This window comes from Telmatherina bonti (assembly GCF_933228915.1).
Source record: "Telmatherina bonti genome assembly, chromosome: 16".
Taxonomy (NCBI): Eukaryota; Metazoa; Chordata; class Actinopteri; order Atheriniformes; family Telmatherinidae; genus Telmatherina; species Telmatherina bonti.
This window is the reverse complement of record NC_136614.1, coordinates 25,964,286-25,980,558: the sequence shown is the minus strand read 5'-3', so window position 1 is coordinate 25,980,558 and position 16,273 is coordinate 25,964,286. Positions and strand designations below refer to the sequence as shown.

General features: G+C 40.1%; 1 protein-coding gene across 1 annotated transcript in view; it reads right to left on the bottom strand.

The window, feature by feature from the left end:
* Window positions 1–16,273, bottom strand: part of LOC306767777 (MAM domain-containing glycosylphosphatidylinositol anchor protein 2) — a gene marked incomplete at both ends in the record, with an annotated part of 212,244 nt that overhangs the window by 137,452 nt on the left and 58,519 nt on the right. Inside the window, one exon of the mRNA XM_079255897.1 lies at window positions 2,166–2,305. Coding sequence (XP_079112023.1) covers window positions 2,166–2,305 — 140 coding nt within the window. The remainder of the gene's footprint in view (window positions 1–2,165; window positions 2,306–16,273) is intronic.

Below are 16,273 nucleotides of genomic sequence, written 5' to 3'. Positions count from 1 at the left end.
TTTCTTTCAATGTCAGATTATGACAGGATTCTCATCCATAAGTATAAAAAGACCTTCGTGTTTTGCCCAATGCTGGAGAACCTTTGGACGAAATTGTCAATAAGGTTTTACAATAAACTATTCCAGCAAGCTCGTTTTGTTCCATCTCATATAACGTGTCTGATTTGAAAGCTGAACATTTTAACCAGTGCCACTTCTTCTTATTTCTTTTTGTTTGTCACACAAGAACTATACTGTGCAACACTGCGCCAACAGTTTCCATTGATACTTTGTTGTTTGCTATGTCTGGTTATACATCCACAAGCTCTCTGAAAACATATCAAAATATGTATGTAAAGTGCACCGAAGACGGACAGAAGCTTCTGTCCATATGCATATTTAGCAAAAGGTGTAAATGATGCTGTGGAGTATTAAATATGTATAAAGTGGGCCCACTTCAAATCTAAGGTTTTTATCCTGAATTAATAATAGCAAATATCTTATAAATTAGTTTTACATTTAAAAAAAACATGCACAAAGACTTTGCTGTTTATTTTTTCTTGCAGTTTTTCCCCTTACCTAATTAATATCCTGTGACAACTGTATTAGATAAATCCCATACTGGAGGAATTAGACTAAACCTGAACAGCAAGCATTTGCTAGTGTTACATGTGCATGAAATGTAGAAGCATGTGAGCGTAGGAGAGAGATACAAATAGAAGGAAAATGCATTTTGTTAGTTTGACAGTGCAATAATGAAATCTAAGCCCACGCAATGCGAATGCTCTGCAACCATTTCAAAGAACTGGTGGCTGTTTTTCATATTTTTGAAAGACCAGGAAACTCAATTAAAATGAAGGAATTGGAGAAGACAACTTTTTAGCGATTAACATTTAATTCGATGGAAAAGATCAACCATTCTTGCTCTACCTATCCATTTCCAATCGGATGGTGTGCCGCTGAGGTTTGTCACCTCGTGTTGGTCCACAACCACCTCAGATATTTAGTACAAGCAAGTCCCCTGCCAGGTCCAGAGGGGAACAAAGCTGACACAAGCCAAAGTCCGGAGAGACACAGTCGAGGCCCGCTGTGCCGGGGGATCTGTGTGAGTATCATAATGACTCCGTTTCAAAGGAGAGCCCAACTCTCTTACCACAGCCATGCAGAGCTTTTGATCTTCCACTTTCTAGTCCTCTCTCCCCCTTCCCTTTCCTCTTCTCTCTCTCTCTGCATAGTTTTGAAATAATCTTTTATATAATGGAAAGATAGAGATGAGGGGGCGCAGAGTCCCTCCACTCTCAAAGAAGAACAGTGTGCATCTGCGACTCGCTAATTTAAGAGGTTTCACCTTTTCAATTGAAATCTAAAAATCAATATGCTCTTTTGCTTTGACATCCAAAAGGGCAAGTGTATGGACTAACAGCGATGCCCATCAAAAGGTTGAATGGTATTACTTGATGCAAATGAGCTCTGTCCTCTGTGGAAATAGAGGAGAATTGTATGTAACTTGTGTTGTGAGGTAAATTGGATACAAATGACAAAAAGGTTAGTGTGGGCAAAACCTGCAGAAATTCTTATAAGAACAAACTGTGATGATAAGAAAGCACACGGAAAATCTGACACACATCAGGATCAAACTCATTTGAAATTCTTCTAACAAGAAGTTAAGACCATGTTTGGTGCTTGCTTCTCATCTTATTAGTTCAGTTCTTAGAAGCAGAAAGAAGCAACAAATACAAAACCCAGTTTCTCCAAGAAAAAAACTCAAAAAGTTTTGTTCGGCCTAAAACTTCAGATCGCAACTGCGAAAACGAGTGAGAGAAAATGTGTGTTTAGACGCTGAGCACCCATGTGCATTCACATGACCCAGAGCCGTTTCACTGTGGCCTGTTTCTCACTCATTATGGTTTGTTTTGGCAGATGTTTCTGCTGTTTCGTTCCTGCGTTCTCATTAGGCTTTCATTATCAACATGCAGGTGCACAGTGCAACATAAACCATCAATAATTAAAGGATTAATCTTTTAAGCTGGTTCAGCACAGAGATATGTGGTGCACCTCAGAATTAAATGAGAGCTTGCTGAAAGAATGACAGATGGAGGCAAAATTACCATCTTATACAGCAACATCTTCATGCATTACTGCGTCTTGTTATTTAAAGCGGAAGTACGTTGTTTTTGTGTCCTAACCTGCGGTCGAGGGTGACCTGTTACCAGACAGGTGAGTTCGAGGGTCTCTCCTTCTCTGATGGTGTAGACTCTCTCTGTGTGGCGCTCCTCTTCAACATTGCAGGCATGTCCCGAGTGTATAATGCGGACATTCGGAGGTGCTAGAGGGAAACAGGAGAAAGTGTGTTAGTATTCAAGCCATTTCTGAGGGAATGGGTAGTTTAGCGCAGTCCAATGTGTATTGATTAAAAGCGTGTCTGACTCAAAACTCACGCTTCATGCAAACATTACTGGTTCAACCAGGAAAGCACAAATACGGAGGTGTTTGCACGAGGATAAAAAAATAGGAAAAATAACATTCACCTTTGAAAAAAATGCTACTACAGCAAATAAATCAAGTAATTTTTCTTTGATGTTAATCATGTATGTCACCGTGTTATGTCACCTGAGTTGTCTTTTCCTTTGATATGATTTGATTTCACAGCTCATGTAGCTTCATGGATTTTCATTTATGCACACCTATATAACGGTCCCACCACATCATGGCAATCAGGTATAAACTTTGACTGAGTCATCAAAACACCTGGATTCTTTTATTTTTCTCTATTTCCGCTGTAGATTTGCTTCTAAGAGATCAATGTTCCCTTTTACGTGCATGTTTCGGCTAACCACTAGCTCTCAGACAGATGCTTTCCCATTTTACTCCAGGCTATTTTTGAATATAGTTAATGGCTTGCAAAGAGTCTACTTCCTGTTGCTGTAAAAGCAGCCCGAATCATCACCACCCCCATCACTGTGCTTGATATAATGCATTTGTGCCAATAAATTGTGATATGGTTCCATTAAATGCAGTGCTGTGCATTATAACCTTATAATAACAATCACCTTCCATGCCAAGAACGTGTTGACGTGCTGACCTTGTGGTAACGTATTGTGTCATTTCCTGTTGCCTAGCGTGTGTCACTGTGGATTGCTACGAGCCGTTGGCTCCTTTAACTTCTTTCTAACTTCTATCTATTGTTAACCAACCACTCACTTTAGTGCACAATATCTTCCCAAACCACTGTTCTATATATTGCATTTATTTTCGGGATCTTTGGATTTCTGTTTACTTGACTTAAACAGCTCAAGCACTCGGTTTTAGCATGGCTGCTAGCTCTCTTCCCACACCCCGGTCCCCTGCCTTTTCTTGCTCGGTGTGTCTGATGTTTAGCTACTCCTCCGCCTCCTTTAGTGATAACAGTAGGTGTATTAAGTGTAGCAGCTTGGCAGCTTTAGAGGCGAGGCTATGTGAGTTAGAAGCCCAGCTCCGCACTCAGTTAGGGAAGCAGTTAGTTAGCAAGCCCCCATTAGCCAGTGCGGAGCTACCAGCCAGGGCAGCTAGCCCACTTAGCGGTCCCTCAGCAGTTCCCGCGCAGCCAGGAGCCGAGGTGGGCTGGATGACGGTCAGGCGGAAGCGTAGCCCCAAACCAAAACCCACTGGCCACCACCGACCTGTTCACGTTTCTAACAGATTTTCCCCGCTCGGCGACACACCCGCTGAGGCAGAAACCCTGATTATAGGTAGTTCCATAGTCAGAAACGTGGCACTAGAGACACCGGGGACCATAGTCAAATGCATTCCTGGGGCCAGAGCGGGCGACGTCGAATCGTATTTGAAACTACTGGCTAAGGCTAAACGTAAATACTGTAAGATTGTAATTCACGTCGGCAGTAACGACACCCGGTTACGCCAATCGGAGGTCACTAAAATTAATGTTGCTTCAGTGTGTAACTTTGCCAAGAGCATGTCGGACTCCGTAGTTTTCTCTGGTCCCTTGCCAAATTTAATCACAGATGACATGTTTAGCCACATGTCATCTTTCAACCGCTGGTTGTCTAGGTGGTGTCCCGATAACAACGTGGGTTTTATAGATAATTGGAGCGCTTTTTGGGGAAAGCCTGGTCTTATTAGGAGAGATGGCATCCATCCCACGTTGGATGGAGCCGCTCTCTTATCTAGCAATATGGACTCTTTTATTAGTCAGCTAAATTTACAACTCAGGGTTGGGACCAGGAGGCAGAATTGTAGTCCTACACACATTTCTGCAGCTTCCCACCTGCCGCCGCCCACCCAAAACCCCATTCCGACCTTATACAACTCCCCAGTAGTAAGAATTAAACAACACAAAAACACTTTTGGGGTTAATCGTGAAAACCTCATACAAATAAAAACAATAGATCGAATAAAATCTGAAAATAAGACAATAAAATGTGGCCTATTGAATATCAGATCCCTCCCAAATAAGTCTTTATTCGTCAATGACTTGATATGTGATCACCACATTGATTTATTCTGTCTTACGGAAACCTGGTTACAGCAAGAGGATTATGTTAGTATTAATTAAGCTACGCCAGCTAACTATTTAAACTTTCACATTCCTAGAACTACAGCCAGAGGAGGAGGTGTTGCAGCTATTTTTCTGTCAGAATTTTTAATTAATCCTAAGCACAAAACTAACTATAAATCCTTTGAATTCCTGGCATTAAATTTATCTCATCCAAAATGGAATTCAGAGAAACTGCTCCTTTTAGCATTAGTGTATCGCCCACCTGGACCTTACTCCGAGTTTCTGACCGAATTCTCTGATCTCTTGTCTGAGTTAGTGCTGACTACTGATAAAGTCATTGTACTAGGTGATTTTAATATTCATGTTGACGATGAAAATGATAGTTTAAACATTTCCTTTAGCTCTATTCTAAACTCAATTGGGTTTTCACAAAATGTTAATAGTGCCACTCACTGTCATGGTCATACTCTTGATCTTGTTCTAACATATGGTATTGAGACTAATAAGCTCAAAGTATTACCTTAAAACCTGTCTTGTCCGATCACTTCTTATTAACCTTTGAATTCGCTTTATTTGATTACTCACTGACCAAAAATAAATTCTACTATAGTAGATGTTTATCAGACAATAATATTACAAAATTTAAACAATCAATTGAATCAATTTTTTCACATCTACCATGTGTTAGCATGACTGAGAGTCCCCCTTTAAGCTTCACTCCTGCTCAGATTGATCAACATGCTGAGACTATAATGGCTTCAATGCGTACAACCTTGGATAATGTTGCCCCCCTAAAGAAGAAGAAATTAGGTAAGATTATGAAGGCTCCTTGGTTTAATTCCCAGCTTCGAGCTCTAAAACAGGTGTCAAGGGATTTGGAAAACAAATGGCGATCATCAAGATTAGAGGAGTCTCGCTTAACCTGGAAAGAAAGTTTAATTGTATACAAAAAGCCTTAAGTACGGCAAGAACAGCTTATTATTCATCATTGATAAAGGAAAACAAAAACAACCCTCGGTTTCTTTTCAGCACTGTAGCTAGGCTTACCAGGAGCCAGAGCGCTGTGGAGCCATGTGTTCCTTTCTCACTTAGCTGTGATGATTTCATGTATTTCAGGAATAAAATTTATACTATTAGAGATCAAATTCACAATACTCTTCCTTCTACCTATAATGTTGAGCCTGTTGTGGTCTCCGAAGCATCCTTAGTACCAGGATCTGACTTGTGTCTAAATAGTTTCTGTCCTGTCCAACCTTCTGAATTAACTAAAATAATAGCTTCATCTAAACCATCCACCTGTATCTTAGACCCTCTCCCAACAAGCCTTTTTAAGGACATTTTCCCTTTAATTAATACATCACTACTAAATCTTATCAATATGTCTTTAGTGACAGGATATGTACCACAATCATTTAAAACTGCTGCAATCAAGCCTTTACTTAAAAAGCAATCTCTGGATCCAGAGGTGATAGCAAATTATAGACCTATATCTAACCTCCCGTTTATGTCCAAAATTCTGGAGAAAATAGTTTCAGTTCAGCTACATGCCCACCTGAGCAGAAATAATTTATGCGAGGAGTTTCAGTCAGGATTTAGAGCTCATCATAGTACTGAGACAGCATTGGTGAAAGTTACTAATGACCTTCTTTATGGCCTCAGACAAAGGACTTGTGTCCGTACTTATCTTGCTTGATCTTAGTGCTGCATTTGATACAGTTGATCATAACATTCTGTTACAAAGACTACAACAGGTGATTGGAATTACAGGTACAGCGTTAAGCTGGTTTAAATCGTATTTATCTGGTAGACTTCAGTTTGTTCATGTAAATGACAAGTCCTCCTCACAAACTACAGTAAGTCATGGAGTTCCTCAAGGTTCTGTACTTGGACCAGTACTCTTTGCGCTATATATGCTCCCTTTAGGCAAAATTATTAGACAGCATGGAATAAACTTTCATTGTCATGCAGATGATACTCAAATATACTTATCCTTTAAACCAGATGAAACAAATCAACCCGATAGGCTACAAATTTGTCTCATAGACATAAAGACTTGGATGTCTAAAGATTTTCTCCTCTTAAACTCAGATAAGACTGAAGTAATTCTCGCTGGATCTGAAAAACTCAGAGCTAAATTTTCCGGTTTTGTAATGAACCTGGATGGCATTACTTTAGCTTCCAGTGCTACAGTGAGAAACCTTGGAGTAATATTTGACCCTGACCTGTCCTTTGGCCCACATATTAAGCAGGTTACTAAAACAGCCTTCTTTCATTTATGTAATATAGCCAAAATTAGGAACATTCTGTCTCAGAGTGATGCAGAAAAACTGGTTCACGCTTTTGTTACTTCGAGACTAGATTACTGTAACTCTCTATTACTGGGCTGTCCTAAATATGCCCTGAAAAGCCTTCAGCTGATCCAGAATTCTGCAGCCAGAGTCCTGACCAGAACCAGCATGAGAGATCATATTTCTCCAGTTTTAGCCTCTCTTCATTGGCTGCCTGTTGAATCTAGAATAGAATTTAAAATCCTTCTCCTTACATATAAAGCCCCCCACAGCCAGGCACCACTATTTATCAAAGACCTCATAGTTCCTTATATACCAACCAGAGTACTTCATTCACAGACTGCAGGCTTACTTGTGGTTCCGAGAGTCTCAAAGAGCCGAGCAGGAGGCAGAGCCTTTGGTTATCAGGCCCCTCTCTTATGGAATAAGCTCCCAGTTAGTGTTAGGGAAGCAGACACCCTCCCCACCTTTAAGACTAGGCTGAAGACTTATCTTTTTGATAAGTCCTATAGCTAGGGATGGTTAGCATCCCTTAGTTATGCTGCTACAGGTTTAGACTGCTGAGGGACATTTCCTGATACACTGAGCTTCTTTCTTTTTCTCCTTATCTCTCTCTTTTATCCCACCCCCAATAACAGTGTTGCATCATTAACATGTATGTCTCCTGTTTCAGCAGGTCTCCCTGGCCAGGAGTAGCAGTTCCTGTTGTCTGTTGTCTTTCTGTCCTCTTCCCCCCACACAGCAGAGGCAGATGGCTGCCTGTCCTTGAGCTGGGTTATGCCGGAGGTTTCCTTCCTGTTAAAAGGGAGTTTTTTCCTCCCCACTGTTGCCAGTGTGCTTGCTCAGGATGGAAGATTGAGTTGGACTCAACTCAATCTGTTGATTTCCTTATATAGGCTATTATGAATTGGCTTTCATTATGTTTTCCTCACTGTCTGTTAAGCGTCTTGATATGGCATTGCCGTGATATGATGCTATATAAATAAAGTCGAATTGAATTGAATTGAATTATAACTAGGCATCTTAGTGTTGGTCTGACGCATGAATGAACGGTGTTACAGTAGATGTGTGGTTTTCTTTAGATGCTGATTATTACTGGGCAGAAGAAGTTTTGTTCTGTTAGCCCATTCGGTTAAACCACAATTGTTCAAATTTTTTCATTAATCTTATTTTCCAGAGCTTCAGCATTTAGCATGCTAACAGAGACCTGCACAGTCTGACATGAACAAGCGTTGCTCTTGAATTCCTTGCAGTTTCTCTATCTAATTTCTCCAAATAACAAAGTCTGATGTTGGCTTGGATTTGCCAAAATGCTCACTGTTGGAAAAATGGACGGCTATCTGCAACACCCTCCACTTATGAATCGTATTTCTAGCTTTGTAATGACGAGGTCATTACCAGGTTATTGGGCAGCAATGAGGGCTTTTTCAGGATCATTATAAATTATAGACAAAGACTGCAGTTTTCTCTCACCAACACAACTTAGAATGTTACTCTATATATTTTGTATGTAAATGCAAGAAGAAAATCTACATAAAAATGTCTGTCTTTGTTGTTTTTCATCCAGAAACAGTGAGAGCACCTGCAGCGTTTTTGATGCAGCCTCAGATGTACTGACATCATGAGATGTGACAGCACTAAACTGTTTCCTACATTTCTTTGTGTGATTTTGAATCTATGTTTGACCCTGAAACCCCATCTAAAGTATTTTGTAGACTTTTGCTAATGCATTTCGACTTGTAGAATAATACAGCACTTTGCTGACCTTCAAAAAGAAAACTGGTGGGAGTATATAAGGCACTGTGTCAGTCTCAGAAAAATTTGAATCAAAGCTCAGTGCAGTTATTTGCCAGCATGGTTTTAATATAAAATCACATATAAAGTTTGTTTCCTTTAACAAAAGATAATGACAAAGTAACGATGACAAAATTTTTTTAATAAAGCATCTTTATCTAAATATTTCACCCTTTACCTTGATATGGGCAGGATGACTTGAGCAGGATTTTACCCCATGCTGTATTTAATTTGCAACATCAAACTACACACAGCTGTTTGTTCACAGCTTTAGTTACAGCACTGCTGTGAAACAATCAGGACATTTCAATATGTCTGCACCCTGACAAAACAGCAGGATGCAAATGGTCACGGCTAAACTGAGGAGAGGAAAGAGTCATCCCAAGTGAACCACTAAAAATGTTCATTTCCACTGAGCTGTGAAAACACAGTTGCATGTAATTGACCCCTGACAGTACCAGCATCTGTTCAGCATTTACTTCTCTCCAACTTCCATGATTAGGGAAGAGGTTTGGGATGGGATGAGTTCGGGAACGGATATGATGAAGAGGAGGAGTTCAAAATGGTGAAAAATCAAAATCAAGAAAAAAAAAAGAGAAAATACTGCAAAGAGGTCCAGGCGGCGGCTCAGCTTTTCATGTTGGATGAGCAGCTTCCTGTGTGGGCCTGTCTTGGCAGTCAGCCCCAGCAGCAGCCTCAGCTCTACCTCCATCCAGCCTGCCACGCTAATGAGCTCAGCGACACTCCTCCCTGACGCTGCACCGGGAGTCTCAGCCAGACTGTACCCTTAGCCACCCGTCCCACCCTGATACAAGACATGCTGTTTGTCTCCCTCAGCATGTTTAGCTTAATGCTCTGTCATACTTGTCCTGCTTGTTTAAAGGCTAAACAGATCAATGAGCACTAATACAGATGGTAATCATAAAACCCTGTTGGATTGTTCATCCTCTTCCTCTTCATTGTTTTCCCATCCCATTTGGACATGAATACACTTGTGGTGTATTCTGTAGAGAGGGTAGGGGCATGAGAAATAGGCTCAGTGTAAAGGGGCTTCATGCAAGGCTTAGAAACAAGACCCCCGGGCATGAGCTAAACAAAGTGCCAGTGCTATTTACTTCAATGAGCTAGTGTCTCTTCAGCATGCTATCAGTCCTAGAGGAAACACCCATAATTAATGATCTTTAACTGCTATCGCAGCTACTGCAACAGCACATCACATAAACATGCATGTATTTTTTATGCGGACAACACTAGGCTTGAAGCCACAAAAGCAAATAACCCTTTGTTGAGCATACATAATGAGGACACTTATGTTGTAATAGTCACACATATCCTTAAGTAGCGAAGACCTGCTCTTTCATATCACTTGGCCCAAAGCGTGAACTAAATTCTCTGTCATTACTCTATAATTTCCTGCTTGTTCAGTTTTTGTAAAAAGCCACTTCATACCCCACCGACAGTGGCTACGCAAAATGTACTAAGAAAATGTGTGAGAATGGGCGAAGAGACACACGTGCTGCTGGATTTAAGACTTAGTCTTCACAGACTGAGGTGTCAAAACACTGACACATCTGAGATAAAAGATCGAGGAGATAGAGGTAATGGACAGAAACCACAGAAGGCCAGAGACAGCTGCTTATATCCTTAACATCTAAACCTAACAACATACAAGTTCATTATGAGGACTTGGATGGAGCTCTTTTACTGGCTCAGTCTCCTCTGACCGATTGCAAGATTCAGCTAAAGAATATCAATTATTTCCCTCAAATATGCAGCTTATGTCTGTTATTTAAAGTGGAACTATTGTGTGCATTTCAGGCTAATTTATTTTTATTTCTGAGCCCAGAAGGGCTGGGATTGATCGAGTAATTGTCACAAATTGCTTTATTTACTTCAAACCAACCCTCTCCGTAGGCTGTCAGATCAGCCTGTGGGCAAAACGAGTGGATTGAGACGCTTCCGCATTAAGCCCCGCCTCCCGCCACTGCACTACATCGGGAGCGCGCACCGCAACTGCTTTCGCTGTCATTGTAACATCTCATAAACAGAAGGATTAGGCTAATATGAACTCCAAAAAAAAAAAAAAAAATACAATGTCAACACATAGCATACAGCCCTACATGTTGGAACCTGAATCAGACCCTGAAAACGAAGTGGAAAACAGCAACCCACAGCAAGGAATGCAGCAGGATGTCTCTCTTTGGTAAACTCACCAGCCATCGTTGGAAATAACTTTATCCGACGTTTTCCACCCGCCTGATGTATTTGTACATGCCCTGGTTAACCAGTAGAAGGTAACCAATCACCGAACCTTATCCCCCGGGACGTCACAAGGATTTCCAAGTAGAAAAAACTCTCTAAAATGACGCGTGCTGGAACTCAAACTCAAATTCAAACATGTGTTTAGGTGATAAAAAACAGTGCCGTTCACATGTCTGATGAGGATTCAACACTGTAACACTGTAGAAAGCTCAGAAAACTTGAAATACCATCATAGCACCCCTTTAAAACCCATTGGGGTGAAAAACACCTTTCAACACTGTATTTTAGTTATAAAATCAGTTTGCTGCAGCTCCTTTTTCCACAAATTTGTATTTAGTCCATGATTATGGATTCAGATTTGAGGATTTGCATTTAAATAGTGCTTTTCCATTCATACTGGCTGCTCAAAGCGCTTTACACTACATGTCACAGTCACCCATTCACACACACTCATACCCTGATAGGCACAACGGAGGGCAAAGTCAGGCTTCAGTTTCTTGCCCAAGGACACTTAGGCATGAAGTCACTCATCTTCCAACCTTACGATTGGAAGACGTCTGCTCCTCCACTTTTTTGCCTGATATATTTGGATTATACCTGATGTTTTTCTTTTTACACAATCTCTTCTTAAATGCATGAAAATCCTCAGTGTAATGTGGAAGGAAAATGAACTCAATATTACAGGAAAGCTGGATGGAAGCATCATGATAGGTGAACACTAACAAAATAAGGAGAGTGTTAAGTTAAAATATGGTCTGGTAGTCCCTTTTTTTAAAGTTGCCAGAACCACATAAATTATTGATTGTTTCTACATTACACAGCTTTCCATCATTTCAGGCCAAATGGGACAGAATAAGATAAAGTTTTCACTTAGAAATGTTCCAAAAATGGTGATAAGTTTGACTGTCTTGCCAGGAAACAAGCTCAAAACACTTTATTTATGATATTCTCTTTGACAGCTTTCTTTTGTTTATTTGTTTCAGAATTTGTTTGTCTTTTTCCACTTTTGGTTTGGATTTTGTCTTGGAAAAGCCAAACATTGCTAGATATTAAATATGTCCCAATAGTAATGAAGTTTAATTCTGCATGTAACTTAGATGTGGATGTCAATGTATTTGTTCCTTGTCGTTCCAACCATCCACAGACACATGAGCCTGAACTCTCCACACACAGAACGTCCTGATAACTAGAGTTTAAACAGAAAACAAAGTAGAAGACCTGCAGGCTAGAGCAAAGAGCATCTGATGTTCCTCCACATAAAAAAAAAAAATAGCAACATCATTGTCCTTTTGCAGAAATGGAGAAAACAAGAGAATGACGGAGCACATTCCAGTTTGCATGTTATATGCTCAGCTTTGTGTTTTCTCTTCTTAATCCTACTGAACATGCATGCAGGCATGTGTGTTAGGTTGTGATTGAGTGCGCATAATGTTATTGCGCAGAGAATGAGCGGACAGTCAACTGCCCGGCTTTCTTTGACCTCAGCTGGGGGCGATGGAGACGGCTTTATCCACAACCATCAATGGAAATGAAATTGGATTTGGCTAAAAGCAAACTCGGCACCACAGTCCTGGAGTGGCGGCACAGCAGAGGGCCTTCTTGGCAATGGCCAAAGACTCCAAATTTGACAAACAAATGAATGGGGAAAATAAAAAAAAAAACCACTCCAACAGCTGGGGCTTGTTGCCGCTGTGGGTTTAATGTCCTCAGACTAACCCCTGAGGACTACTAACAATATCCTGCTACTGCTCTGGCACCATAATCACCTTCTTGCGACGGGGGTGCCAAATAGGAGAGAATCGGGAGAGAATTAGAAACAGGTTGATGAAAATGGGGAAAAACAAAAGAAGACAGTAACACTTTTGAGAACAGTTGTTTTTTTTTTTCTTATAAACTATATTATTAAATCTCTGCAGGAACACCAAAATAAAAAAAATAAAAAAAGTCACACAGAAACAAATGTGCATTTGCCATTGACCATACCCTAATGTGTGTGTCCAAATGTTTCAATAAGTACTGTGTATGCCCAAAATAAAGAATACTGAAAGTGATTATTAAAACAGATTACAATGTAGTCAACAACAAGTACCAAATGTAGCAATGCAACATTTACTCTTAGTCTGTTTATTTCATGAAGACAATGAAAAATACTGTCAGTAATTAGATCAATGAAACTGATCCCATGTTTGAGACGCTGCCTTCAAGCTTCAGGTTGTTCAGCTGTGGGCTTCTGTTTTCGCACAAATGTTGACATAAAATTTATTTATGAGTGTGGTGGAAAAACTCCAGAACATCATCCAGACTGGCTTCATTTTTAAACTAGTTTATTTCAACAGTATCCTGACTGATCCCCCTTCACAACAAACACCTCCGTGGGTACGATGCTAAAGCATTACAGCAGCTCTGGTAGAGATACTTCACTCAACACAACTACTGGTTATTGGAAACAGTGAAAATTTAAAAACCAAGACATGAACTTAAAACCTGAAGCTGAGTCTATAAAGACATCTTTTGAATAGCTTTATAATTGCATAATAATTAAAGGATTTAATGATGATGAAACGTTTATGATCAAACTAAGAAAACGTGAAAACAACAACAGGATATAACATAGTCAAACCTCGGATCAGTAGTGGGATGATAAACATGAACTCGTGATAATACACACCCAACCCAAGTGGTAGAGATGGCTCAGGCAGGTTTACTTTCACAAACTTTTCATAAAATTCACTGAAGTCACTGAAAAGTAATTTGCACTACCAAACAGTAGTAAATATTTAAAGAGTCAAGTAACATCTTTTGATATCGTGAAAACATAGCATGAACTGAGATTAACCAACTAATTCTACTGGTACTGCATAGCAGTTGTTATAAAACCAAATCTTTCCCAAAATCTGAAAGTGTGACAGCGAATCAAACAGCTGGAGATATCAAATCTGTTGTCATGTACATGTCCTCCGCGGCGAAGCACAGCATTTCCATTTGTCATATCAGTGGGAATTCAGTGGATTTTTACCTTTAAGGATGGGTAAACATGGTCCATAGTCAAAGGTGTCACACACCGAATTCGATTATTTTCTCTGCTTCACCCTGTGCCTTTGGAAAGTGTGAGCTCACACTGCAGCCAGCCCTTCCGACTGTATAATTGAGAAGCAACTCATCCATGGGGTCATCCATGTGTGTAAGGCCTTGAAATGGTTCGCCAGCAGCACATGCATATTATTACATCAGGAGTTGTCAGAGAGTATTGATTACACACTGTAATGCACTCGCATGCTCTCCTCAGCCTACACTGTTATTGTAAATGAGACTGTGTATGGATCTGCCTTTGCCCCATCAGCATAGATCATCTATCACACGGTGCATATTGTGACTGAAAAATACAGATGTTCTGGGAGGTGCAGAGCAAAAAAGACACTGCACGTTTGTCCAGACAATGAAAAAATAAATAAATAAATAAAGAGAGGTTTTGTTGTTTTGATGGTTCAAGAGAAGTTGAGTCGAAAAAGTTTACCGATGCAGCAGAAGGGTGTGTTTGTCCATGGATTCAACAGACACGGATGAAAACAAGAGTACAAAACAAACTGTCCACAGCTGTGACCCTCAAGTTCTGTTTGGAGCTAAACTCTTATAAACACAAGAATCCAAACACAGACACGGGGAACCATAAAGTCCCAAACACACACACACACCTTTTATATCAAGAATTGGGCCATTTGTGCCAGAGCAACACAGAGACAGCAGAAAATGAAAAGCAGAAATGCCTATAAGAGGTAGATGTATGGAAATTTAGAAGAGAGATTCAGCTTGCACCCATATTCTGGCACCTGGCAGCAGGGTTTCCTCAGCTTGACTGCATATAGCTACATCCATTATGTTCATGCAAGCTTTATGACATGTGCGCTAATGTGAGGACACATCAACATGCTGTCACAGTGCATTTATTCTACACTGTAGTGATTAGTTAGATGTTTGACTCTAACCCCAGTGAAAATGCGTGGCTTTTAGTCCTTACTGCTATCTAGTACTGAGCTTGAAATTGTGCTGCGATACTGCATGCACTGTCCATGGTGCTGAAACAGCCAACAGCCGATACTTTAATCATGCAAGGAAAACCCGCTAGGAGGAAAAAAAAGGGGTGCTATGCTTGCTGCCCACACACAGCAAGGAAATGTTACATAATGTCATGTTTTATTTAGTACTACTTAGCGCACGCTAGAGTCTCACAGACCATCTCCAATTCACCATTGCTGACTTTAGTGAAATATTTCCCCACTTGAAGCATTTTTTGCTGTTATTTATTTCATAGCTGCACATGTTCAAACATGAACTGAGCATTTAGTGAAAAGTAAATGTATCAGGAACATTTCTGATGATGAAATAGCCATATCTTTAAGAGAAAAAAAAGCCAAAGGGGAAAAGTGCTGCAGGCTGCCTGCTATTGTCAAGTTTTGCAGCTACTGCAAGCAAATAGAGCAATTTTAGGATGCAGGCCTGAAAGCAGTAGTAGATATTTCACTTTATTATTATTATTATTATTATTATTATTATTATTATTATTATTATTATTATTATTATTATTATTATTATTATGTGTGTTTTTGTTTTAATATATGTAATGCACTTTGTGCTGCTTCATGTATGAAAGGTGAGGTACAAATACATTTTGATTTGATTTGATCTGAAAGATATGCATGGGTCTATAGTAAAATCCAAAGAAAGAGAAAAAAAAAGGAATGAAACAAAATAAAATTCACACTATCATGAATCTACGTGTATAGCCTGAATTACCAACTATTCCACGACTCTGAGTAAAACTTAACTGAGCTTAATGCAGGATCACTCAGAGATCCAGATACACTATTTGTAGGAGTCCTTTAACCTTTCCATACAATGCCTGTTTCAACTTAAGATGCAGGTACGTGTTATGGAGTCATGAAAGTGGACACAACCGCAGCTCCTTCATTGAGCAAACACAGATGTCCTTGGTTTGTATAAGCCAGAACAGCTTTATGAGGACTAAAATTATCGGCCTTAACAATTGCCTGCTGGTAAATCTAAAGTCTCGTCAACAGCAGACCTCAACAGTAAAACATCTCTATAACTGAGGTATGGAGCCACATTTTGCCTACAAACTATGAAAAACAGTCCAAGAAATACAATGCTACAGTTAAGTAAGCCTTTGTTGGTTTTTTCCTGCTCCGTTCTACTATCATCTCCATTCACAGTGCCATGTTGGCAGAGTGGCCCTGTTGTGGCAGTTTGATTTCCCTAAACAACACTAATCGGACATCTGTAGGGAAGGATAAAGCCCAGATTGGCTGTAACTGTGCAGCAGTTATCTGTTGATAGGCCTAACTCGGGCCAACAGTCACACGATTGGCTAACGAAAGGCAACAGCTTTCTATATGGTTGGTTAGCACAGTGAGCCAGCAACAGCTCACTGAGGACAGAA